The sequence below is a fragment of the Odontesthes bonariensis genome, chromosome 3, assembly GCF_027942865.1.
Source record: "Odontesthes bonariensis isolate fOdoBon6 chromosome 3, fOdoBon6.hap1, whole genome shotgun sequence".
Classification (NCBI taxonomy): Eukaryota; Metazoa; Chordata; class Actinopteri; order Atheriniformes; family Atherinopsidae; genus Odontesthes; species Odontesthes bonariensis.
This window is the reverse complement of record NC_134508.1, coordinates 38,168,820-38,195,323: the sequence shown is the minus strand read 5'-3', so window position 1 is coordinate 38,195,323 and position 26,504 is coordinate 38,168,820. Positions and strand designations below refer to the sequence as shown.

At 40.3% G+C, this 26,504-nt stretch overlaps 1 protein-coding gene across 5 annotated transcripts in view; it reads right to left on the bottom strand.

The window, feature by feature from the left end:
• LOC142377541 (dedicator of cytokinesis protein 3-like) overlaps nt 1–22,907 on the bottom strand; it is a 224,270-nt gene extending 201,363 nt beyond the window's left edge. For all 5 annotated transcript variants that reach the window (XM_075461759.1, XM_075461761.1, XM_075461760.1 and 2 more), the window contains exon 1: nt 22,554–22,907. In XM_075461759.1, the coding sequence (XP_075317874.1) occupies nt 22,554–22,590 (37 nt within the window). In that variant the 5' untranslated portion in view covers nt 22,591–22,907. The remainder of the gene's footprint in view (nt 1–22,553) is intronic.
• Nucleotides 22,908–26,504: the final 3,597 nt, after the last annotated feature.

Genomic DNA, 26,504 nt, shown 5'->3' with positions numbered 1-26,504 from the left:
TGCAAAACTGAGAAAAGGGAAATACGATGTTCCAGCAAAATTTGGAGGACACATGGAAAATAACTCAACATCTATGCCAATTTAGCTGCAGCTTTTTTACCCAGTCAAGTGGATTTATTTCTACAAAGTGTTTTTTGGCTTTTTCTAACCCCAGGGTGAGGAATCATAATGTGTCGAATCAATTAGTAACAGCCACAGCTGATTTGTGGTAGTTATCTAATGATGGTGTTTGTTAATCATAGCACTTCCCACTGCACTCACACAGGGGACTGAGAAACTCTCAGGAAAGGCCTAGTAGTCTAATAAACTAGTACAGTTTTTTTGCATTTACAGGATTTACAGACATTCAATTCAATTAAATAATGTGTATTGTGTGCTGCATTCCACTCTCTGAAAAATATTGGTTGGTAAAGAAAATCAAGCATTAAGAGACAGAAGCAGAGCCAAAAGGAAGTAAAGAAAGCAATACTTTAACCATATCGAAAGACTGTCATTCCTGCTCCGATTTTCATTTGATTCACTCAGGCTGCGGACACACACTATATGCTGTCTATGACTACAGTAAACATGTTTTCATTCATAACTTACACTGAAGGCAGTTTAGGAAGATGATTCTTCTTTAAAGAGGAAGGATTAATGCTAAAAAAAATATTGTTTCTGTTCAGACAACTCAGAGGAATATAGTAAATTTCCCATGCAGTCAACAATTTCTATTTTCTGACCTCAAGCGTTTATGATTTCTGCAACTGTGCCAAATGTGAGTACAGAAGTTCACTGCTCAGGTGAAATGAACTTTAAATGACCTGCGAAGCCCACAAATGCAGCAGACCAACACAAATATAAGCATTTTCTATTCACAGAACATGTAACATTGATGGTTTCATTTCTATTCCAGCAACAGTGTTCAGTCATTCAGGCACATGTCACTTTCCTGGTAATGTTCTTCAGGGCTTCTTGCACACATACCCACAACAGTGAAGGATAGAAACACAGTGTGAGTCATGTCATATTGACACGTCATGTTTCCATAATACTTAATACTGTATTAGCCTTTCGGAAGTATGTTGTGGTAGTGTAAAAATATACCTGCAGTCGGTGGTTGCAGCTAAAAATAAGTGGTGGACCAGAAGACAACAGGTACTATTATAAGTCTTATTACATGGTACATGATTGCCTGGTGTACGAATTGTGCACTACAAATAAACTTGCCTTGCCACTGTATTCAATTTCTTTAATGACACTTCTAAAAAGTAAACCCTAAGTCATAAATCATATCATATGGGCAGTCATGGCCCATTGGTTAAAGTGTTTGTCAATCAGGCAGAAAGTCAGTGGTTCAATTCCCAGCGAGTCCACATGTCAAAGTGTCCTTGGGCGAGACACTAAACCCCACATTGCCCCTGACAAGGTTAAAGAAGGTGCTATCAAAGCGTTGAACATCAATTAATTAACTCGTGTGCACGCCTGTACCATCTTTAAATGTGACTGAAGCAGTTCAGGTATGTGTTGTATTAAAAGCAATGGTTAAATATTTCCATGGTGCTCATTAAGACATGACACCTACAGTATATGTTCACTTGCTGTCAGAATAATAGAAAGCAATGCAGTATTGTTGTAGTATATACTGCAATGTGATTTTACAACATATTTCAATTTTTAAAAAAATGCAGAAAAAAAAAAAACTCCATAAAACACTACTGTAAAAGTAACTCTGATAATCATCAAAATGGAATCCTTAATGGCTGCATTTCTAAGAAGCCAAATCCTCAGATCCTGAAGGATTGTTATGATAATCCTCTCTGGTGTTATTAACTCGAGTCAAATTGCCACTTAGTTTAAATGTGTTTCAAGACTAAATGTGATCCCAAAGAGAGAAAAAAGGACATGAAATAAAGAGCTATTTCAGTAATAATGCTAGGAGGTGAAGCACGTATTGCTATAACCAGTCCAAAAGAAGGTAAGAGGATCCATAATGAGCAGCACACTTGGCCCTGAAGGGAACTAAGCTTGTTAATTAGCTGCTTGAGAAACAGAACCCGTCACCATCTGCATGAAAGATTTCTGCATCACCCTGCAACCAATGTCCACTTTGAAGCAGATGCTCAAAACTGTTAATAACCTAAATCTAAACTCCGTTGTTGGTCAAGTACAAGGTTAAGTACTACACTCCTTAAGAGACCAAAACAGTATGCGTTTAATATCATTCATCTTCACTTTAATACTAATGTGCACTGATTTAACACATAAAAAGGTCTGTTTCTGGATATTGTGCACTATAAATACAGATGTGAAAAAAATGTGTATGAAGCAGTGAGCTTGTCAGACTGGAATGTTACAAAGGTTAAGGGTGGAATATTAAATCTGTGGAAGCCCTTGTGAGTTTAGCAGCTTTCTAAAATTTTAAAGTCCTCACAAACAAAAAAGTTACCTTTTCGAAGGGTTTTAAAGTATTATGGAAATAATTTGTGTTAATCTTCAGAAATGCAGCTACATAAACACATCTAAGACGACTTAAAAACACCAGATTAATACATATATATGCTAATGCAGAATGTGTGGACATACAGTCAGTTCTCAGGAAGTTCCATATTCTCTCACACAAACACACACACACACACACACACACACCACCCATTACTGCCAGAAAGAGCAAGTCTAATCAGGTCACAGAAAATGTCCATCAGTCGATTGGAATTAGACAGGAAGAGGAAGGAGCAGTTAAAAGGAAAAAAAATGAAAGAGAAGATGGGAAAACAGAAAAAGCGATAGAGCGTAGGTCCGATGACACTCTCAGAGAGGGGGAGCGAGGATTAAGAGTAAAGCAACTAATAATGTGAGAAATGAAGAACACTGCGATGAAAAATTCAAATGTGTGGTTTATAATTTATATTGATAGATGTTCATTCTGACACATCCTGCAGGCTGCTCCTGCATACTCATTCACGCTGTCCTTAATATGCTCACCGCAGCAATAACTCCATCTGTTGCTACACAGGACTGGAGTGATACATGCATCAGCGTTTGAGCATCTCCAGGATACAGCTGCTGTCAGTTACTTATACTCACCGATTATGTTAGTTTTTTCATCCTTTCGGTGTTTGGATCATGGAAGGATTTCACCATATGTGGCGTAAAACATTTGGCTCCTGTGCTTGGAAAGACGCTTTATCAATGTACAGTACTGTGCAGAAGTACAGGCACTGTTCGGGGAAAAAAAGCATTTGCAGTATGTATTTGTTTTTGCTACCATATGCATTTAATTAAAAGTTTAAAAATCTTCATGTGTAACATCTTTCTGTGTAAATATCTCATATTACAATGTGAACACCCGCGGCTTATAATCCGGTGCGGCCTATACAAGTACAAAATGGATTTTCTTTTTAAAATTAGAGGGTGCGGCTTATATTCAGGTGCGCTCTATAGTCTGGAATTTACAGTAACTTTTACAAAAGATTGGAAAACCTTAAAAATATGTTTATACATTCAATTTGTACATTTGAGTCCAGATCACAGCACTCTGCAATCTGGCATTAAACAAGAAGTAATAGTTTTATCGCAAACAAATTCAAATAAATGTTCGTACATAGTGCTAGTAATACCAACTGGTCACCATGTCTACTGTTCCAGTAGCAATTTTCCACATCCATACATAGCTTTTGTTTCTACCAGGAGATGCTGCGCATAAAATCATTGAGCATTGTCATAATCAAATGTCCTGTGGTGGATTTGCCAACTCTGGAATTTCTCCTTTTGCCTTCTATTGCTTCCTCACATCCTCTTTCCTCTGTTATACGAAAATCACTCTCTCTGTCTCCATGGAGGATCTTCCAATCATTTAAACACACCATACAGAGATGAGAAGTGAAAAGCTTCTGGAGGAGCAAGAAAACACAAGTGTTACTTCTCTAAAATCTCTCTCAGACGCTCAGTGGTGAGATGCAAAAAACAGATGCAGAGGATGGAATCAATGAGGCACATTAGCATAAGCGTGAGTGTCTGTACTCTGAGACTACGGCTACACGAAAATGAAAAAAAGGTTTTTTTGAAAACGGGTATGAAAATTATTGCGACCACACAGGAAAGCTTCTGTGTCCACATGGAAACGCGACGCTTGCTGAAAACGATGCAGTACACACTCCACACCTCTATGTGCGCTGTAAGCCACCCCCACCGGTTACACCAGAACAATAGAAGAAGTAATGCGCATGCGTGTACGCCCCTACTTCTACCAGCGCGAAGCTCACGTTGTTCCTTCAACAACGCCGCTGTAGTTAGCAGTGTCTGCAGCAGTGCTGCTATCAATGTTGTGGGGTCCATGATGATCGCTGTCTGTCCTTGTTGTGTTGTCTTCTTCTTCCGGATTTTTAATGGATGTTGCCGCTTTTTGTTATGGTCACTGACGTATGTGTATACGTCACTGGCGTTGGCCATGTGGCTGTGACGCAGATGTAAACAAATCTGTTCTGGCTGTAACAATGGAAACGAAACGACGCCGTTCTTAGGCTGCGGCTACACGAAAACGTTTTTCACTGTAAACGATACTTTTTCTTATCGTTTCGCTGTCGCGGCCACACGGAGCCGGCGTTCCCACTACCCCAAAACGATAGTTTTTGAAAACGGGTTCCAGAGTGGGAAAGTTTGAAAACGGCCTCGTTTCGTTTCCATTGTTACAGCTAAAACGTTTTTGCGTCAGTCAAACGTTGACGCTGTGAGCCAATTTTAACACTTCTCTATTGTTTCACAGCGTGGCGTGACACAGTGGCGTGTGTACTGCATCGTTTCATCGTTTCCCTCCGTTTTCGTCTGGACCTGAGTCTTTACAGCAGCGCGTTTCCGTGTGGTCGCAAGAATTTTCGAACCCGTTTTAAAAAAAAACCTCGTTTCGTTTTCGTGTAGCCGTAGCCTAAGATCTTCCCACTCTGGAACCCGTTCTCCAAAACTATTGTTTTGGGGTAGTGGGCACGCTGGCTCCGTGTGGCCGCGACAGCGAAACGATAAGCAAAAGTATCGGTTACAGTGAAAAACGTTTCCGTGTAGCCGTAGCCTTAGTGTGACGGCCATCACCTCATATGGAGGTTCTAAAAGAGGAATTGCTCAAAAAGGTGTTGAAAGAGAAACAGTCAATGGAAAACTCCAACACTCTGCTTTCATAGTAAAGCTTTAGCCATTAGCCTTAATGCCACTGTAAGCCCATATAACTGGCAGACTGTGAAAAGTGTATTGGCTCCAGAGCAGCTCATTGACCTTTGGCGTGTTCCTAGTTCCCATCAAACCTTCAACCACTCAGTGAGACCCATTACCAGCCCATTATAGTAATTCAATGAGATGTCTGCAAGGTACCCCGCAGGCCACACATACACGCACAAACACTCAAGCAAACTCAGACATGCATGTTCAAAGTATATAACAGCCACTGAGGATAAAGAGCAAAATTAGACTTCAACACAAAATCCTTTATCTAGCTAGAAGACAGCAAAATCGCGAGTCTTAAATGAACTCTGGCGAGTATCTTAATGGACGCATATAGGCATTTTTACAGTGTTAATTCAACACTCGGAGTTAATTTGATCCTGGTGATTTTGCTTCGTAGTCCATCTGCTTCAATTCCAAAATGTATTGCCATCAAGAAATAAACTCACAAATTAACAGATTGATTTAGAGTTTTTTTTCTTCCTTTACAGAAAAAATGAAAGAAATTTATGGAAATTCACCACTTCCACGATGGTGCATAATCTCACTGTCAACTACAACTGTACAGATGCCAAGGCCCAATCCCAATATTCCTCCCTTTGCCACCTCCTTTTGCACTTTGGCCGTTACTGCCACAGTTGAAGGGCTACGTCCCCACTACTCACCGATCCCTACAAGAAAAATAGGGCTCATTGCCTCTGCAAACTGGGTGGGTATGGCCAAATTAGGGCCTCAAAGGAATACAACCTCTTGTCAACTGCAATAGACTCCAGAACCCCATGAACAAGATAAGCAGGTATGTGTCATGGATAGAAGTTTGGGCATTTCATTGAAATAGAAATATTTCTGGACTTGAATAAAATGGAACATATGATAAACAAGTTGATATTAGGCCGTAATACTTGCTAATTAGCCTTTAAATTAGCCTGAAAGTCAATTCTGTGACTTGAAGAAAAAAAAAGTTTTGAAATGTAAGAAACGCTTAAAACCTCTAGCCTGGGCGAAAGCCGACTGTTGACTCTGTCAAACAGTCTGGGAAAACCCAAGAGGAATCCGTTTCCATGGAGGGCGGGACCTTACCCAGCAACTTAAATTCATTGGAGTAACGGAGTTCCCTTAACCAATCATAATGTTTAGAAATGACGTTGGTTATGCGCCGAGGTTCATGCTTACTCTCGCGAGGCTCTAGCTCACGAATCACGCTTCCCACATCCGCTTTCATTATACCGGTACCATTTGATAAATCAAACTTTTCCCAAAGCCAGTTGGAAGGAGAGCTTCGACATCCTTGCCACTAACAATATTGAAGAGGCATTCCTCTTGCTCTCGTTTTAATTGTGTAATGCTCTCCAGAGTTGAGACAACTTCATGGATAGCTTCTAGCGTTCTTCCGTCGCCATGTTTATTTCCGCTGCGGTTGAACTACAATTATATGGACTACAATGGACTCCGCGCGTGAGTTCTGCGTCACCACTCGCAACTGTTTGCTGATTGGCAAAACACTGAGCGAACCGAGGTAGGGGGATTTGGCCAGACTATGTGCGGAGCCAAAATCTTTGGGCGGAAGTACGTAGGATGGCGTCGCCAGGCTATAAAACCTCAGCAGTGCTGCATGTTTCCCCTAGAAATCAAAGCTAATATTTATCTTTTGTTCTGTGCCATGATAATACTAAAAAAAAAAAAAAAAAAAAAAATGCTACAGTTTCTTTTGATTTCATCATTGACGTCTCTGAGGTCCAAATTCTCTCTCTTACTCCTGAAAACACACAGACGCTACTTCAGCTCACATGCAAACGCAAGGCAACTGCTCAAACACTCATTCAAGGATGCCCTCACGCCTGCTTTCCCTGTGTAAGTACATACACAAACAAGTAAACACATAATGTACACCAACAACCCGAATTCACAAAGTGAACTCAACAAAATCCATGGTCAAGAATGCATTTAAAGGGACACTAGGTAATAAATTAAGTCATTTATTAGCTCAAATCAACATATTCATTCATAAGTTAGTCCTCATTGGTGTAAAATGATCTCTGTCAAAAATCTCACTTATCCTCCTGAGTGAAGAATAACTTGTCTGTATCTACATAGAGCGGGCAAGCTCTATGGAGGCTGCCATGTCCTTCCGGTCTATGAAAAATGACGAAGTGCCGAGAGGGACATAAAGCACTTCGAATCGCGATTTCCCCGCCAGGCCAATGACGTCATTTCCGCCAAATGGCTTATTACAGCCGCTAATGCTAAATAGATTTTATTCCTTGACACATATGTCTTTGTGTTCATTAGCTTTATTTTTGTAAGTGCATCATGAAGGTCATCTTCTTCTTTTTATTATTATTCTATGCTCCCCCTGGCTATCTTCTTTTTGGCGTTATGCTCACATTTGTAAACTGTTATTTTGTTGATTTACTAATAAAGTTTAAAAAAAAAAATTGCTAAATAGATTTTATCTCGTAAATTATCCCACTAATAATGCATTGATTGTTACCAAACTTCTGCTGTAGTACACATTGGCTCTTAACTCACAAAACGAGGCATTAGAAAGTTTGTAAGTTTACCGGGAGTTTATTTACCGCTGCTAATACTCCTATTGCTAACGCTGCTAATGCTAACGCTGCGTCGACGTCACTTCCGGTAACTCCCGGAATATGACTAATTGCATTGCTTGCACACCAAAGGCTATGTCAACTTCTGTTATCTGACATGTTATCTGTCATCTGTATTTATAGTGTTGTTGTATGTGTGTTATGTAATCCTTTGTCTACTGTGTGTCTTGATTTCTTTTTGTTTGTATGGACCTTGAGTCTGAAGCTATAGCTTCTTGAATCTTGACACATTCCGCTTGCCGTAGTTCAAGAAGTTGCAGCGCACATTTGAAAACGTGAGGCGCTAGAGAGCAAATTCATTCGACTTTGCAAAATAAAATTGCACCACTAGATGGGGGAAGAAATTACATATTGTCCCTTAAATAAATACAATTAATATGAGTGAATAAGCTGGCAGTGGGGGATAAGCTTCGATGGGTTAAGAGGAATGTGTACAGAGCTCAAAGCCTGGAAGGTTCACAACATTACACATACAGTACTGGCTGCTTCAATGAGCATATGCTTTATAGGAGGGGAAGTTGGTATAACATTTTGTAAAAAAACAGGCACTTCTGGATTAAATAAATAAGTTTGTAACCGTTTCCCATAAACCCCAGTTTCTGGCTCAATACCCAACTAGTCACTTAAGTCCTGCTGTCTTTATTATGCAAGTGTAGATTTAACAAGAAATAACTTAGGTTGAAGACACTTCAAAACAATGCAAGCATGCAGACAGCGAAACATGGCAATCTGTCTGTATGCCTCACACCCACACAGGCTCTATATAAATGAGTGTGCAGGGTGATGGTCTCAGGTTGATGTCTGAGCATCTTCTGTTACTTACTAACTGCACTCTTCTGGTAAGACACGGTTGGTGTTGCTGTGTACAGAATTATCTGGGCTCATCCAACACAGACTCTTTGTTGGGCAGCTTCTTTTCAACTACAACATACACTTGCTATGTTGAATATTTTTTTTTTCCACATAATTTGCAAGGCATCATCTTACTAGCTCTAGTTATACATGTAAACCTATTGTTTACTTATATAACTATTTTCAGATCTTTCTTAGAAAGTAGCAATGACAGTTGTAACAGTAGCTTTGGAATGTTCTTTTGGGCCATGAAATATGGGCTTTAGTTTATGGATTTTAAACTTCTCAAAGAGAGTATATTCCTCCTTTGTGTATTTTTTTTCTTTACTTTAGCTGGCTACTCTGTATTCTTGTTTTCCTTTAAAACACATGGATCCAGAGCTGCTTTTTGGACCAGTTTAGATCAGCCAAACAGATTAAAGTGAGACACTTCTTTTTATCATAACAGAATTTACACTAGTTTACAGGTTTCCCCAAATTATGGGCTGTGCATTGCAACCTTCAACAGGTTCAGTTCAGGAACAAGCTCACCATCCTCCCCTCCTGTTCCCAGCCAGAGACATCCCACCCTCCTCTGACCCACAGCTTTCCTGTAACATCTCCATCTCCACCTCAGTCATGGATTCTTCTGCTTCCACTAGCTTGTGTTCAACCCAATCAGGAGATGCTGCTGTCCCCTTTGCCTCCCCCTCCCACTTTTCTGTTTCTAGAAGTCAGGTGAAGAGGCAGTTGCAGAGACTGAACCGGAACAAGGCTGCAGGTCCAGATGGTGTCAGCCCCGAGTCCTGAAGGCCTGTGCAGAGCAGCTCTGTGGGATTCTGCAACACCTTTTCAACCTTAGCTTGACCCAAGAGAAGGTACCACTGTTGTGGAAGACATCCTGTCTGGTTCCGGTACCAAAGAAAACTCACCCTTCAGACATCAATGGCTACAGACCTGTTGCACTGACATCCCACATCATGAAGGTCCTGGAGAGACTCCTGTTGACCCACCTGTGTAAGCAAACCAGCACATATCAGGACCCCCTGCAGTTTGCTTATCGCCTTGGAGTTGAAGACGCTATCATACACCTGCTTCAACAAACCCACTGTCATCTGGACAAAGCAGGCAGCACTGTGAGGATCATGTTCTTTGATTTCTCCAGTGCATTTAACACAATCCAGCCTGATCTGCTTCGTCTGAAACTCCAGAAGACTCAGGTGGAGGCCTCAACAATCACCTGGATTAATGACTACCTGACAAACACCACAGTTTGTCAGACTGAATAATTGTGTGTCTAACCAGGTGATCAGCAGCTCAGGAGCACCACAGGGGACTGTACTCTCACCATTCCTTTTCACTCTGTACACTTCAGACTTCCAGTACAAGTCAGACTCCTGTCATCTACAGAAATATTCAGATGACTCTGCAGTGGTCGGGTGTATCAGAGATGGACAAGAAGCTGAGTACAGAGAGCTGGTGGACCGCTTTGTGGCATGGTGTGGGAACAATCATCTCATCTTGAATGTTAACAAAACAAAGGAGATGATTGTAGATTTCAGGAGAAACAGGGTCAGATCAAACCCTGTTTGCATCATGGGAGAAGAAGTGGAGGTGGTTGAGGAATATAAATACCTTGGTGTTCATGTGGACAACAGACTGGACTGGAGACACAACAGTGAAGCCATCTACAAGAAAGGACAGAGCAGACTGTACTTCTTGAGGAAGCTAAGGTCCTTCAAGGTTTGCAACAAGATGTTGCAGATCTTCTACAAGTCTGTTGTTGAGAGCGTCATTTCCTCTTGCGTCATCTGTTGGGGCAGCAGCATCAGAACCAGGGACCTAAAAAGACTCAACAACCTGATAAGGAAGGCTGGTTCTGTTCTGGGGACGACTGTGGAACCTCTGGAGACAATAATGCAAAGAAGGATTTTGCATAAAATCAAGAGAATTATGGACAACCCTGAACATCCTCTCCATGAGACTGTTATCAGAAAACAGAGTCTCTTCAGTCAAAGGCTTCTTCAGTTTGGATGCAAAACGGACTGCTACAGGAAATCATTCCTGCCCACAGCCATCAGCATCTATAATAACTCCTTGATTTAATTGAGTTACATCAACATTTAATTTCCCTCTGGGATAAATAAAGTATTTTTGAATTGAATTGAACCAACTAAAAATAATTTTAAAAATAAATAAAAATTTAAAAAGAGGCTTTTAAATCACTTACTGAATATAAAATCCTAATTGACAGTGCACTTTTCCTGTTTGTCAAAAACTTTAATCAAAGTTGATCTATGATACAACAAATGAGAGTAAGACCTGACTTTGCTTGAGAGACTGAGAGAAAAACAGCTTTGTTCAAAGAGGTGATGATAACTGAAAGTGACGGGAAACTCAATCCCAATCTGATAATGACTAAATAAAAACGTGCAGATGAAAAAGCTGAGCTTGATGGATAGAGCAAAGGAACAATCCCTACTATTAATAGCATTTCTATTTGAAATATTCATTAAACTAAGTGAGGGATGGGTAGAAGGTAGGAGGAACATAGGAAAAAAATACAGATTTATGTGAGAAAGGTAAACAGAGTGAGACTGAGGCAGAGAAAATACAAAAATGAAGAAAGAACTTAAAGGAGAGGGAGAGTAAAAAAGAAATGAAGGAAGCGACAGATAATTGGACCATAGCATCTGGCCCCCAGCCTGTGGTGTCACCAACCATTTGTGTCCTCTCCCATGCAGGGAGGGAGTCAGAGAGGGTAAAAATTCTCCCCCAAAAAATAAAAAAAAATCATACAGCCAGACCTTCTTTCCTCAGCAACATAGGAATAAACAGATGTTGAATTCATGAGAAGGCATTGAACTTCGTGGCTGAATCAGTAATTGTTTTTCTCACCTTGGTGTCCAAGTTTATCAAAACATAGCCCTGGTTTTGTGTATGGAGACACTGACAAGCACGAATCACGATTGAAAAAGCCAAGGAAGAGATGGTGGGTGGCAAAACAAAATGTGTGCAGTAGGCGTTGGGTCATGTAATACGAGTCCAAAGGGGATATGCTGTGAATTAAATAGAGAACTATTAAAGTTTTATTGGACTTGAGATTGAGAACTTTTGTTTATTTAATTATTTTTTACCTTTTAAACTTTAGGTAGTGATTTATTATCCATTTTCAAAATGTACTGTCATGCTCTTCTGTTATTCTTTCCCTCTCATTATCCTGTTGTATTTGGGGAACCAGCTCATACACACTACAAGAGAATTCAACACAGGAGGCCACAAACCCAAATGAAGAAATAATAACTTTTCCCATTTGCTCTCTGACTGCTTTGTAATGATGTTTACGCCACCATTTCTTTGTCATGGGAAAATCAATTCACTCTGGTTAGGGTCATTTCTCTCCTGTCCTGGACATGTCAAATGAGCCACTCTCCAAGTAGTAGTGTCTTAATCTGTAATCAATAGACTTGGAGAGAAAGAATTTGTCGACATTGTGAAAAGTTTGACTATTGAACATACTTTGGACCAGCTTCAGAACTGCAGAGCAATTAAACTTGTAGACCTTTTTAAAGCACAAATCAATACACAGAGAGACGAGCTGGTATTACATTTCAGGAAACAGTGCTCCCAGATGTCTGAAACAGCTGACAACTCATTTCTATTCTAATCACAAGGAAGGAAAGAAAGTTCCTTCCAGCTAAGGCAGGTTAGAGAGGGATGATTAAGGGATAGATAATGAGATGGGAGAAAAGCTTGAAAAAATATAGACACGAATGCCGATTTAAAAACTGAAATCAAGCAAAAAAAGGGCAAATGTTTCAAAGGATTAATATGACACCAGTATCTTTAGCTTACAAACACATGTCTCTTGACGAGGGGACGGACCATATTAACTCACTATTACCAGTTCAGTTAAATCAAACAAATTTTGTTGATAAAAGTGCATTGTTTTTGGAAACTACACAGTCAGAGGAGACCAAAGCCAGGGGCAGAAGAATACTGACGGAGAGTTTACTTGTTGTGATCCAGAAATGATCTCATCCATCTTTGGATGCACTTATGCAAATCATTTCCAACCTGCTTCTGTTCCAACCATAACAAGGCTTTATTTTGAGCACTTAACTGTGTGATGAGCATTTGCTAAGCTTGAGGGATCTGTTCATAGTCAGTATTGTCATAGTGTTTCCAATAAAAAGGATGAAGAATACTCCCAAGAAAAAGTAATCATGCAAGAAGCAAAAAATAAAGGAGGATGTGAGGTGATGTTATAATAAAGCAACAAGAGTTTTAATGTGTTGTCTAATATTACATCAAATTGACCTCAGTACACCCCTGATCACTTCCCATTTCTTCTCACATTTTTTTTTCTTTTGCCATTTTCAACAGACTATTACAATTATTTCTGATTGTAGATATCCACATATGCACAGTTACTCATTGCATCGCAAATAATCTGCAAACACAAACATGTCACACCAACTAGCCTCCAGTTTATCCCCTCTCTCATCTCTCCACTCATTTGTATGTCCACTTGAAAATACAGATGGATCAGAAACCACAAACGTTCTAAATTGAACTTAATATCAGAGAGGATCTGGTGGCTTTGTTATGCTTTGCGTTGCATTTTGAGGGAATGGTTTGTGTTCATTTGGTTCCTCAGAGAGAAAAGTAACTTTGAATCCATATTAAACTGTAATTATGATCAAATTTATGTATTCATTTCTTTTAAACCTTTCATTAGACTACTGCCTCTGTGCTTTTTAATACATCATTTGTCTGTGCCAATTCTCTTCCATGTAAAATTAGGGTTATGGTAAGAATCAGGCAGCTATGTAAAGTTTGAAAGAGTTAACTCAACGACATATGTTAATGTCCACCCACTTCACACAGGGCAAAATCATATCTATTCCTGTCTTTCTATTGACTGTATGTACTCATGCTGCACAGTTCACTTTGTGAATGTTCTGAATGAACAATATGAAACTTTGAGACCATTTGTATGAATGGTTTCTATAAATACCTAGATTTAGATTTTTGACTGACCACTCTTGCCTGGCTGGTGTGGTACTTTTTAAGAGAACTTAACTCAGTTCTTGCATTTGATTTTTCTGAACAGTGATTAGTCAGTGACCATGATTATATTGTGAATGGAATTTCTGTCAGTTTTCCTCATTTGACGATAGCTACTGACCTTTCACATTCCACTATACGTGTAGAAAAACCAACATCCTGAAAACACATCTACTACACATTAAAACCTAGAATAAGTATTCTCCTACCTTTCTGGTGTAATGACATAATGCTTAGAAGCACAAATACAGTAAAAGGAAACCCGAAAAACCTCATCATAACCTTGAACCTTATTGTCTATGCTTGGTAATCAATTAAATAAACTGAAAAAAACTATGTTATTAACACTATTTTTAAATATGATCATACTGTTTTTCACCACTATGTTTGATACGGCTGCATTGTTTAGCAGATGTCAGGGATCAACTCATGGACTAACTGGTGATATGAAATCAATATGTTTGTGTTTTCAGTGATTGGGCTGTTTCTGATCCGCCTCCCTCTTCTGAAAGGAAGCTAGGAAGTTGGACCGTTGTTATGGCGATTATAGAACCAGTCTTGCCAGGGTGTCCGCGGAAACAGAGTGTAACCATAACAACGACGGAACTCTCCTCTAGAATGCTGCTGTGTTTAAGACCCTTGAGATACACAAATACGGACAAGCATACACCCACTGGCTGTGGCCAGTAAGAAATGGAGCCCACACCCAAACCAGAGGGAGAAGAAAGTTTCCCTGACATGTGAACCACACAGTACAACTTTGTGACTTTTACTTACTCTCATTTAAACAAGTCTATGCTCTGCGCATATAAAGCAGATGACCAAGCTGTGCAAATAACCACTTTCCTGATAACCAGATCTACAGGAGGTGATAGAAAAAAAAATTAGAAGATGAGCCCAAGTTATTTCAGGAAGAAAAAAAAAAAAAAGGGTCATATGAATGATTCAGGAGATTTTCAGATTTAAGATAAAGGCAAATAAAAACAAAAGTTACAGATGGAAGCAGCAGACTGAGAAGCAGAGAAAGAGGTAGAGAGGCAACATAACTGAGATGGATATTAAAGTCTAAAGAGAATCTGAAAGGAGAGTTAAAAAAGGGGGGGGGCGCTACTGACTCTTTGGTGGTTTTCTAATATCAAAGCTTAGGCCATGACAAGTACAGTTAGGCCAAATCAACATGCACTGATGGTATAAGATCATCGAAGAGGTGTAGTCAAACTGAAATTACACATCACCATCAACCACACAAATGTTACATATGCATAAGGCAGCAATACCTCCAGTACAAATGTAAAACAAATCCAGAAGTTTAACACAGACACACATACTGTCTTGCTTATACACAGCGACACTTACACATCAGTAGGGACCATTTAGATCAACCGGATGTTTTGCAATGTTCTACAAATATGTAAATACTGTTAACGTCATGAAGAAAAGCAATTAAAAGGACATCGTCATCCATCACTAAGGGGCAGTAAGCTCTAAAGTCCTGTTGCTTTGCACATAATCCTGTGGAGCTTTTTGCCTTTGGCTTCTTGCCCTACTTGCCAAATGTTACTATGTGTAAAAGTTTCCAAAAGCAGTGCAGCCTTCATTTCAGTTTTAATTTTGGCCCCCATGCTGTAAATCATACACTATAATCTGTTGGCAGTTGCTGTTAATGAGTGCAGAGTTAGGAACCACCTGACACACATACTGTACTTAACAGCATACAGCAGCTAGTTGTTTGTGGTGAACTTCCCTCCTACATATGAAACCCTGCAACATTCTTGTCGTGACTTAGTATATCAGTTTCACCAGAGGGAGGGAAGAAAAAAAAAAAAAGAAGTGGAGGCCGGGATACAGAAAGGAATCCTCTCCTGCACCCAATGATTGAATGGGTGTGTTTCAGCACCGCGGACAGCAGTCAGCATCTCCAGAACTCCAGACCTAAAGTCTTTAAGTATGGAGCCACATTGCAAGCTTACCAATACAACTAGAGAAGAATGGGAAAATAAAGTGCTAGCTGTTTTTAAGGTATCAACTCCTTTGCATAAAACATCATACTCGTCATTTTTATTTCTAACATAATCCATCTCCTTCCTGTCACTACTACTGCCATAACCTTACCCTTGCAACTGACAGTTTTGTACCATTTCTATGCTATGGTTTACTGGGGCAAATTACTTAAAACTCAACCTTATTCAGAAGGATGGAGCTGAGCAATCTGCATGCAGGTAAGATAAGGAGATTTTTGTCAAAACCCCTCTCCATCATGATCTCCCATTCTCTACACTGGGTCTGGTGAACTGAGAGGAGTGCATGCAGGCTACAAATATGTAAACGCTCAACTGAATGTCACAGGGGGTCATTTTAATCATAGAAATTACCGTTTTTGTAAATGTATACCAAAGTCAGCCTGCCTGCATGCATCGTTTCATGGACCAGTTATCAGTTATCATATCACTCGATAAACTGAAGTCTGAAACAGCCATAGATGCACGGAAGGTTAAACTTTGCAGGGCAGGGGATCTGATTAGATTGGTATGAACAGTAATGCAACTGTGGACGAATGGTGGAGGAAGATCAGTGCACCAGAGAAAATCAGCAAAGCGTACAGAGGAAAAAAAATATGGCAAAAAGTCAGACAGAGAACAACTATAAAGTAAATGTTAAGCTCGGCACAAAGAGAAAAGACACATGCACAATGTAAGAGGACATGATCTGTTCATGTTCATATAGATCAGACAAAACGTCGGGCATATAGCTTTTGTAAGCCATTGTTTTCATAGCTAACCAAAATTTATGGCCTTTAATTGCAGTTTTACTGAATTAATAATTCATATTAGAGCAAGTTTATTGTGCGTGTAGTCTGTGCATACACACATGTAAATGCTCTGAATATGAATGTCTCCTTACTGAGAAATTTGCCACAGCAGGTACACAACAAAGTAACTCCTCATCTATATTACACCGACATTCTATTCTATTGTGTCACACTAAATCTGCTAGTTTCCTCTACAAAAGAGTGACCTGCTTAGATTCTAATGTCTGGGGAAATATGTAGGGTCTCTTACCAATTAAATGTTTTTCTCCTCTGAGAATGTTTTTATTACAAAGGCTATGATTAAAGCTATAAATCAGGAAGACTAAACAATAACAACCATGATAAGTAGCCAAATGCCTCAGTGTGACTGTTCAAAGTTCACTTCCAGTACAGATCAGCGATTAAGCAGATGTGGGTTCACTCTGTCACGCTTTAACAGCTGTAGATGGACACAGAATGGCAGACAAATGCAAATCACCATTTCATTTGTAAAAACATTCTGCAAGAGTTAATCTTATTAATTAAGACAAAAAAATTTAAAAGTTTGGTCTTCTGCTTAGAACAAGTGCTAAGACGTGGCTGATGGTCCATTAATCAAGTTATTTTGATTTGAAAATCATTTTAACCTTATCGTTAACTTAAAATAGTACAAAAGCAAAATAAATTTAAGTCAAAAACATTTTTAATCCATTTTTTATAAATATGAAATATTTCAGAAATATCTTGCAGACCTAAAATTCAAAATGAGTTCAACAGGAATTAAACAGAATTGTCGCATTCTGTTGCCCCGAATATTTTAGAAAAGCTTTGAGACCTGAATTGGACATAAAGTTCAGAAAATGGATGGATTGGTTTTGTTAGAAACAGAGTACAGCTGAAAGCGGTCCCTCCTGCCGCCCTCCCACTTTAGAGCTGTTTGGTACATTTCAATGGCTGCTATTTTCACTGTAATGTAGCCATTACAGCACAGAGTCCTAACAATCAGGCTTGAACAGTATCTGTGATAGTTACTTGGGCTTTCCAAAGGAGGGAAAGAACAAGAATGAAAGAGAAGGATTGCTTGTTTCCCACCTCAACAAAGGGAGTTGGAGTATAATACAACACACAAGCCTTTAGAACAAAAAAGGACTAATTTAGTAAAGAGATTCTGTGTGATGTGTGCTTGTTAATTCCCTGCTTTGAGATGTGATTAGAAGGCAACACTAATACCCTGAGGAAAAGAGGAGGGAAAGGCGGAGTGAGCATGGAGTGGGGGCAAAGGCAGTTAACTTGTTCTGCTGTCACTTTCCACAGGCAGAGTGGGCATTTTAGTAAAAGAGTAATGGGAGAACAGAGGTAGAGCATGGTTACAGATGCATACTCTGACATAAAACTTTAGGCAGCCCCAGTAAGCATCAGCACGAACAAGAATTTAAAAACAAGGGCACAACATGATATTGTTTGCTTTCATGGGAAAGCATAATATACGAGCAGAAAATGAATGACTGGATATTAAATGAACAGTCCATAATAGTTTGGATTTACACAGATCAAGCCCAGTAATACTTCAAATCAGGACCCATTTTAAATAAACTAATTTCAGCTTCAAGTTATGACATGGAAAGTAATTTCTTTAAAAAGGTTGAAGATTTATTTTTTCAAAAGCTAAAGAGGAGTTATTCCTGCAACCAGCTTTTTTTTTAAAACTATGATCAAGATGCCAGACCTCATCTCTCCTCTTGTATCTCAACAGTGACAGATGAACATGGCAAATGAAAAGCTGGTCCAAAATAAATAGGTCAACGTGAAAACTGACAGAATAAAAAGGTGCAGCTCTGGATTTCAGAAGAACATCATTTACACGTAACTCACCGTCAGTGTGACCCAGTTCTGGCACTGTTGTGAACATTTTTTGGCACATCACAGTGTGCAGTGGTTGGTACTGTTGTCTCACAGTAAGAGGTTTCTGGGATAGGCTTACTGTGTGCAGTTTGCTTGTTCTCCCTGTTCTCTGATGCTTAAGTTTCCTCCTACAGTTAAGACATCCATCTTAGTTGACTGTAGATGGATGATAATCACAGTTGGCCACAGGTGCACAGGATCACAACAGTTGGGTGTCTTGTGTGAAAGGGTTAAAGTCCTCAACACTAGTGTGTGTGCGTCAACTTTAGGTTGTTCCTAATATAACTGACCTAATACTGTTGAACATCCGTGTGTCTTTCATTAAGACGAAGGGAAATATTTTCAGTCAGATGAGTTTTGAAGTCCTGGACTCTAAAAAGGGACCAAAACAAAAAAGCCACGGCAAATTACAGTCAAGTTGCAATTCCCAATGTTGTTACACTTTGCAACTCGTATGACAAATTTGATTTTAAAAGAGACCTACTGTGGATGATAAAAGTTAATCCCTTTAGCAGGTGCATTTCATTACCAGTATGCCTGGGAGGTCACAGATTTGTCCATCTGTGTGTGTTCTGTGTGAGTGTGAGAACTGAGTGTTGTGCAGTGCAGCCCTGGGGGAGGTGAAGCTGCATTCAGGAACCTCTATGAGCACCACAAAGCTGCATTCATTCAGCTGAATAGCTGTTTTCTACAACCAGGCACTGGTCATCCCAACCCTATTGGAAAGCCTCTATGAGTTACCACTCTCCCTGCCTTGGTATGCAAAGCCTTATCCAGCAAAATTACAAATAGTTGGATTAGCAAAAGCCATGGAGCACCTTTGCAAGAAAACACTGATGGGATGTATTTCTGTTCCGTTCCAAAGGATGACTGTTTTCTTTTTTTAGAATGTCTTGACCTTCCATCCCTGAATTAAATGGGAGAGTAATAAATCCCTCATGTCTTTCATCTTTTGCTTGTACCTGTTCAGTCGCTACTTGACTTTCATATGCTATATATAATTTACTTTACAAATATAATATAATTTGTCATTCTGGAGAAAAAGTCGTGGCTTTTTTTTTTGCAGTAATAGTTTGCATATGATATGCTGCACTCTGGGTGGAGACAAACCTGATACAGTCTACACAGAAAAATACTATAAAGTTTTGCAGAATCAAATCACAAATTAATTGAGTTTAAAGAAAAACTGAAGTATCTTTGGTTTTTTTATCATTCTAATAACTCTTTAATTCTCCTAACAGCATGTTAATAACTGCCTATTGACAGCATCAACATATTGATGATTGATTTTCTTTTTTCCTTTTTTTTAACAGTGAGTGGTGAGTGAAATGGTGAGTGAAAAATGCGATGCCTTGTGTGAACTCTTAATGTTCAGTGTGATACAAAAGCAGTATTTATAGATGCCTTCCCATACTACTACATTGTCGGATTATGCTGCTGGTATCCTTGTATCGTGTCTGCTGTAATTTGTACTGTGAAACATTTTAAACTGCAATGCAATTCCAATTTGGATGTCAGGGGAGTAAATCAAGAAGACATAATTGGAATCTACAGAACAGCAAAGAATAAATAAATAGAATAAAAAGAGAAAGCCTCTCATTCAAATTCAGAAAATGTCTCATTCCAATTTGCAGAGTGCCAGAGTCATGATTCCCCACATTGACTTTCCGTCAGCAGAGTCCCACTCCCTCCCACTGCAGAATATTGGTGTAGAGTTTCGCCTAATCGGTCACTTGGAAGGCCCAGGCAGCTGTCAGTCGATAGCTCTGAGCATCCGGGGTGGGAAGGGGCCTGGCACCTCATGTCAAACACTTCTGCTAATGTTGTTGTATTGTGCAATTTTAAATTGATTTTCACACCATTTTTAGCTGCATGGGAGGTCAGACCCAATTAATGAGGAAATGTTTAATCATTCAAGGAAGCAAGTTTTCAATAGATGCTCAAAATCTCAGAGTTATTCAAACAGCAGTGGTTAAAATGTAATTCTCATGGAGTCATCTTCTCAGGCTATCAACCCAATTAAAGAGTCAAGAAGCTGAAAGATACATCACCATCTGAAGGACTGGAGTGATTTCCTGAAGAGCTGACTCAACATGACCCAGAGCTGAATCGTACTTAAGGCAAGGCAAGGCAAGGTAATTTTATTTCTAGAGCACAATTCATACACAGGGCAATTCAAAGTGCTTTACAGCTACATAAAATCACAAGAAGGCAATAAAACCATTAAAAAGGAATAAAAAAAAGTAAAAGAAAGAAATTAAAAAAGAAAGAAATTTAAAACCCATTAAAATAATCATTAAGTAATTAAAAAGTGAAGAGTGCAGATAAAATACTTTCAGGTGTCATATGCACAGCTAAATAGAACTGTTTTCAGCCTGGATTTAAACTTTGTCAGAGTTGAGGCCTGTCTCACATCTTCTGGAAGACTGTTCCAGATTTTAGGAGCATAAAACTGAAACGCAGCCTCACCTTGTTTAGTCCTGACTCTGGGCACCAGCAGGAGACCCCTCCCTGAGGTTCTCAGAGCCCGAGTTGGTTCATATGGCTCTAACATGTCAGAGATGTACTTTGGCGCTTGACCGTGAAGAGACTTGTACACAAGCAGAGCTGTTTTAAAGTCTATTCTCTGAGCAACAGGAAGCCAGTGCAGAGACCTGAGCACTGGACTAATATGGTCGTATTTCCTGGTTCTAGTCAGGACTCGAGCAGCAGCGTTCTGGATGTACTGCAGCTGTCTTACAGCCCGTTTAGAGAGCCCAGTGAGCAGGCCGTTACACTTAAGGGTGTAGCTGCAATGTAGGAAGTAATACTGTGCTTGTCAAAGAATTCAGAACAGTGTAGACAGTCTTACAAGCATTCCCACAGCAACATGATTGGTAAACTTTAGATATGGCATGATTGTTTGACTATGGCAGAAAAATTCAACTGGAAGCCCAGGCTAAGATGATTGCACAGAAAATGTTCTTATGATGGCAGATGCACCTGTCAGGATCCATGAATTGAATGTCAGATGTTGTAAGTCACAACAATCCTTAGTAGGTTTTTTGTTTTTTTTTGTTTGTTTGTTTGTTTGTTTGTTTGTTTGTTTGTTTGTTTGTTTTTTGTTGGGTTTTTTTTTTTAAACCTGTGGTAAACCTACTACGGGCTAAACTTGAACTAAAACTAAATCAACAAGACCATAGAAGGTAACCTGTTACATGTGCAACAACCAAATATTTGGAGGATGTATCGTGTCAGCAAAGGTAGAATACAATACAAAAGAAAAAAGCTGAGTAAGAAGTCAGCCAAGAGGTGTGGAGCAGTGACTGCCTCAAAGGATTAGGTGCAGTAATAGATGTAAAGGGGGTGGAGTGAAAAATAAATAGTCACAAAATAATTGAATTGTGGATTGTTGGCCCCTAAACCACCAACTCTCCTCTGAAAACATTCACTGTCATTACAATGTTATTCAATTCCAGCTGATAAATCACTGCTGCCCTGTTGTACTCTGTTACCTGTACTGTCCATTAACACAGCTTCCCCTTGTTGCATCCATTTAACTTAACCATGGTTACGGTTTCTATATTCAGACATAATCAAGTATACACATTAGACAGCACAGCCCCTACTTCAACAAATTGGTCAATGTCATATTGTGCTTCATTTATGATTGACAGCACACTGTGCTATAAGACTTTCATGTTCCACGCCATATAAGAGGACAAGTACCACAGACCGTACTGAGAACATGTCACACTGAAAATACTGATACAGACAACACAAGATATCAAAAACTATGGTCAGTAAGTCAATTTTTAGTTAACTCGGTGACCATATACACTCCAAACTAGCAAGATATTATAGAATACTGTGGATAGTGCTCAGAAACATAAAATATAGTGGAAATGCAATAAACTATCCACGCTGTCCACTGGCATCACTTTAGAAGTCGATTTTTTCTGTTCACATCATCATTCACCATCAAGTTGTCCGTGTTGCAGGCAGCTGAGAGCATCTCAGTGACAGCAGTTATTTTGTGCTAAGAATAAAAATTTGAAGAAAAAAAATGCGAAGACCGTAAAGATTTGTATTGGTCAACTCAGCTTGACACCCTCGTCAGTGTCACGGTACATCTTTGGCATGCAGCGGTACATTAATAGACAAATATGACTGTTCTTACTCACCGACACCGATTTTTTCGTCCTCCGTCGGCGTCCACATGATGCCCCGCAGAAGCAGAAATTTCCTACAAAGTATATTCACCCGATGCGTCGCTTCATGGAAATCCCACCGAGGTATCACCCATAGAGTGGGAGAGATAGAGAAGGACAGTCGGGGAGAAAAGTTTGACTCTGGTTGGTGGGAGGCAAAAAACTAGTGTCTTTAGATGTCGACGTAGAAAACAGTTGAATGTTTGAAATGATGAGCTGAAGATACGACGTTTTATCTCGTCAGGTTTGGGGTGACGCATGGCGCAATATGTTTGTCCATCTCTACTGGTCTACTGCGCTCTGCTGGGGCAAACCTCCGAGGAAATCCGCTAAACAGGCGTCACCGAGAATTCAGGCGACATGGGAATGCTTCCACAGGGGCGGGAATACTATTAGTCAAGCTGAGGGCTACTCTTTTTCATTTATTCAGAACGCGACATACTCCAGAACATCTAGGCTATAGTGTTTTCAGCCAAGTTTGGTCAAAGCCTCGACACTCGCCTTGCAGGAATCAGTACAGGATGTCTTGCTCATCTTTTTTTCATTTGTTATTATCCTAGTTAGGCTGAGTGCATCAATGCGTTTCAAAGTAGTAACAGCAAAACCTGAGCAGATGAGGAAAAAGAGACAGTCCCGTCTGCGTTTGGTGCAAGTCCGAAACGAGCGGGGAGTCGCGCGCAGCAGCGGGGAAGCCTGCACCAGTTTAAGAGGATCAGGATGGAGTAGGTTACACGGTCAAAGGAGGGAGATAGTAATGTTTGACTGGGCGAGTAATGTCCGCTGCGCCACCCGATCATTAAAGGTTTTCACCAGTGACATGACGCAATAACAAAATTGCCACATACATCAGGCGAGCCTTTAACATGTATGAGCGAGGGGCGTTCACACTGACGCAGGAAATATGATGTCCATGCGCGACACAAACATATTTGATCAGATTTAACATATGACAAGAACCATGATGCCAAAGGAAATAATGCAGCTCCGCAGGCTCAAACATGACAACCTCACGTGACACATGAAGCCGTAGCATGACATGACACCACAGCGACATAATTGATTTCATTTTGGGAGAAATTTCCAGTGTCCCACTAACAGACATATTTACATGTATCTACATATGGTGTTCAATGAAAAGTTCCATAAAGATTTGTTGTATTGTACCACCTGGTGGATACTTCTGAGCAGTACAACGTCTTTGCATGGCGCATTATTATCTTAAAGCTGCAGTCTGCAACTCTTTTTCAAGCATAATGCCTGGAACTGTCCGGGGATTCTGAAAGTAGTACATTAAATACCCCAATACAAAAAAAAAGAGTTCTCTAGGTCCCCTATATGTCCCGCTAGGTCCCTCCAAAGCCAGCAGGTTTGTTTACAAAATTGCAGACCGGACCGGTAAAAGGTAACCAATCAGGTTACGAGCTGGGTTCTGCTGCCTGTCAATCACCGATTGTGCACGCGCGATACAAGGTAGGCTCGTCCCCACGCTTATTTATCTGGACTATTGAACTTCATTACGTTCTAGTCTACTTACTGGCCCTCATTTATCAAACTTGCGTAAGACGAAAAACGTGCGTATCGTGTGTACGTTCTTTTCTGCGCATAGGTTGGCATTTATCAAATCCATCGTGAACGCAGGAAAGATGAAATCGCCACGACAGGTCTGAGGCCGTGTACGCACTTTTCCATTTTGACTTGCGGTGACTGCAATACAGCAGCGTCACTAGTGCGTGCTCAGGAGTCGCAACAAATAGGTTAAAATGACAGACTTATCACTTTAAAGAAGGCCCATGTTTTATTTGACTTCCACATAAATATAAACATAAACGCAAATTAAATAAATTAAACAAGTACAACTCCGTAATTGGGAGAGTGATGGCTCATTAATCAACCGTGCACCCTCACACCGAACAAGAGAGGGGCTTTAACACTGCGCATTCGCGCACGCGTACCCCTGTGGAGAGGTGTATATGGCTCCTAAAGCTGGATCTGTCTCTCGGCTGTGGGGGGAACCCTATCCGCCCGAAAAGGTATGCAATATTATTATTGCATGCGGGGATCTCCATAACATTGCCCAAAAAAATGGAGTGCCATTTCCAGATGTACATCCAGAGGACCCCGCACCCAGAGATCCCTACCACCTGCCTGCACAGCCAAGAGCGCTCAGGAGGAGAGAGGAACGTATTCAGCGATTCTGACTTTCGGTAAGCATTCTGTTATTCAAGGAAAAAAGAAAGGAGAACAACGATTTCTTTCAGCATTTATTCTGTGACTTCAGTGTTTCATTTATGTCTTTCAATGTACTGTCGATAGATTGCACGGTGTGTGTTAAAGCCATCATCCACTTCACGATCTCTGTTTGTCTTTCTAGGACCTCTGTGGTTAACACGGCTGGCCGGTGTGACGCTGCAGACCGGGGGGCAGAGGCAGGCAGACGCTTCGGATGTTGACGGGCCGCGTATTCGTCGCGCGGGTCAGGTTGCCCGGATGCCATTTTGGATTCATCTGTGAATGAAAAATATTAGTTTGATTAGGAAACTCATTTGTGTTGAAAATTAAAGCAACTGTTTTATTTAAACGTCTTGGGTGTGCAGTCATTCTTACCATTCTCAAGCTATGGGCGCATCAGTGTCAAGTTTCCCTGGCACGCTCGATGAGGACGTAGCTCCGATCAGGCCAGCCACCCTCTCCTCCCAAGGCACTCAAATCCAAACCTGGACCCCCCCCCCTCCTCCCGTTTGTGACATGCTGCGTCGGAGAGCTGCGACCTTCTTTTTTGGCCAATTTCATATCGGACCACTTCTTCCTGATCTTACTGGAGAAAAGGTAAAACATCGCTCAATTTTAGATTTTATTTAATCTGGAGTTTATCACATTTTATTGACCATCACAGTAGGGGAAAATACATACCTCGTCCGGTCTGCGATTTACATCGCCAACGCTGTTGACAGCTGGGACGGCTGTCAACAGCGTTGACAGCGTTTCTTTGCCGCCTTTCGTCTATCCATGTCGCAAACTCTAGAGGTGCGGCCTCTCAGCCCCTTTTTGTAGAAGGCGTGGTTAGGCTATGATCATTACGATGGATTTCGGCCGCCGGATTTATCAACAGCCGCTCGGTCTTACGATGGGATTGGTGTGGTACGCATGTTCTGTAAATCTCACTTGAACCTCTGCGTACGACGAGTTCTCCGCTCATATCTACGATGCTTTCTACGACGGCTTGATAAATGAGGGCCACTGTGTCTTCCATGATCGCAAATGACAGGTGAGTTGATGAATGAGGAGTCGTGTAGGCGCATCTGGCGTGCACGTCTACGTGCACGAGTTCTCATGTGTTTTGAAGGGGCGGGACAGGAAGTTGAATAACTTTTTATTTTTCGGTTAAAAAATAAGCATTTCTTGCATTTTGCGACTACGGAGGTCACCGTTTTCAACTTCAAGCGTTCTGATAGATCATGTAAACTCTTAAAATGCCAAAAAGTAGGACTTTACGTATGACAACAACAAATCTTGCAGACTGCAGCTTTAACAAACTTGCGCACAGCTTTGCTGATTAATGTTGTAGGCTAATCATGATGATCTCTAGGGAACGACTGGTTATTATAAAATATTTTTTATTTTAAATACTTTTAATCTAAAAAAAAAAAACAGCGCTGACGAGGCTAACGTTGAATGGGCATTATGATGCTTATTTTGGCCACTTCCTACTTTGTGTCATTTCTGTGCGTTTTTTGCCATGTTTTTATCTGCTTAAGTTCTTAGTTTTCTCATGTTTTAGGTTCAGGTCTCGTTTTTAGTTTTGCCATGTCATGCCACCTTTCTCCTGCCCTGCCATCAGCTTCACTTTCCTCATCTGTGTTTTCCCCATCAGCTGCACTCAATCACTAATCACCCTCCACAGTATTTAGTCTTTCCATGTTCTTT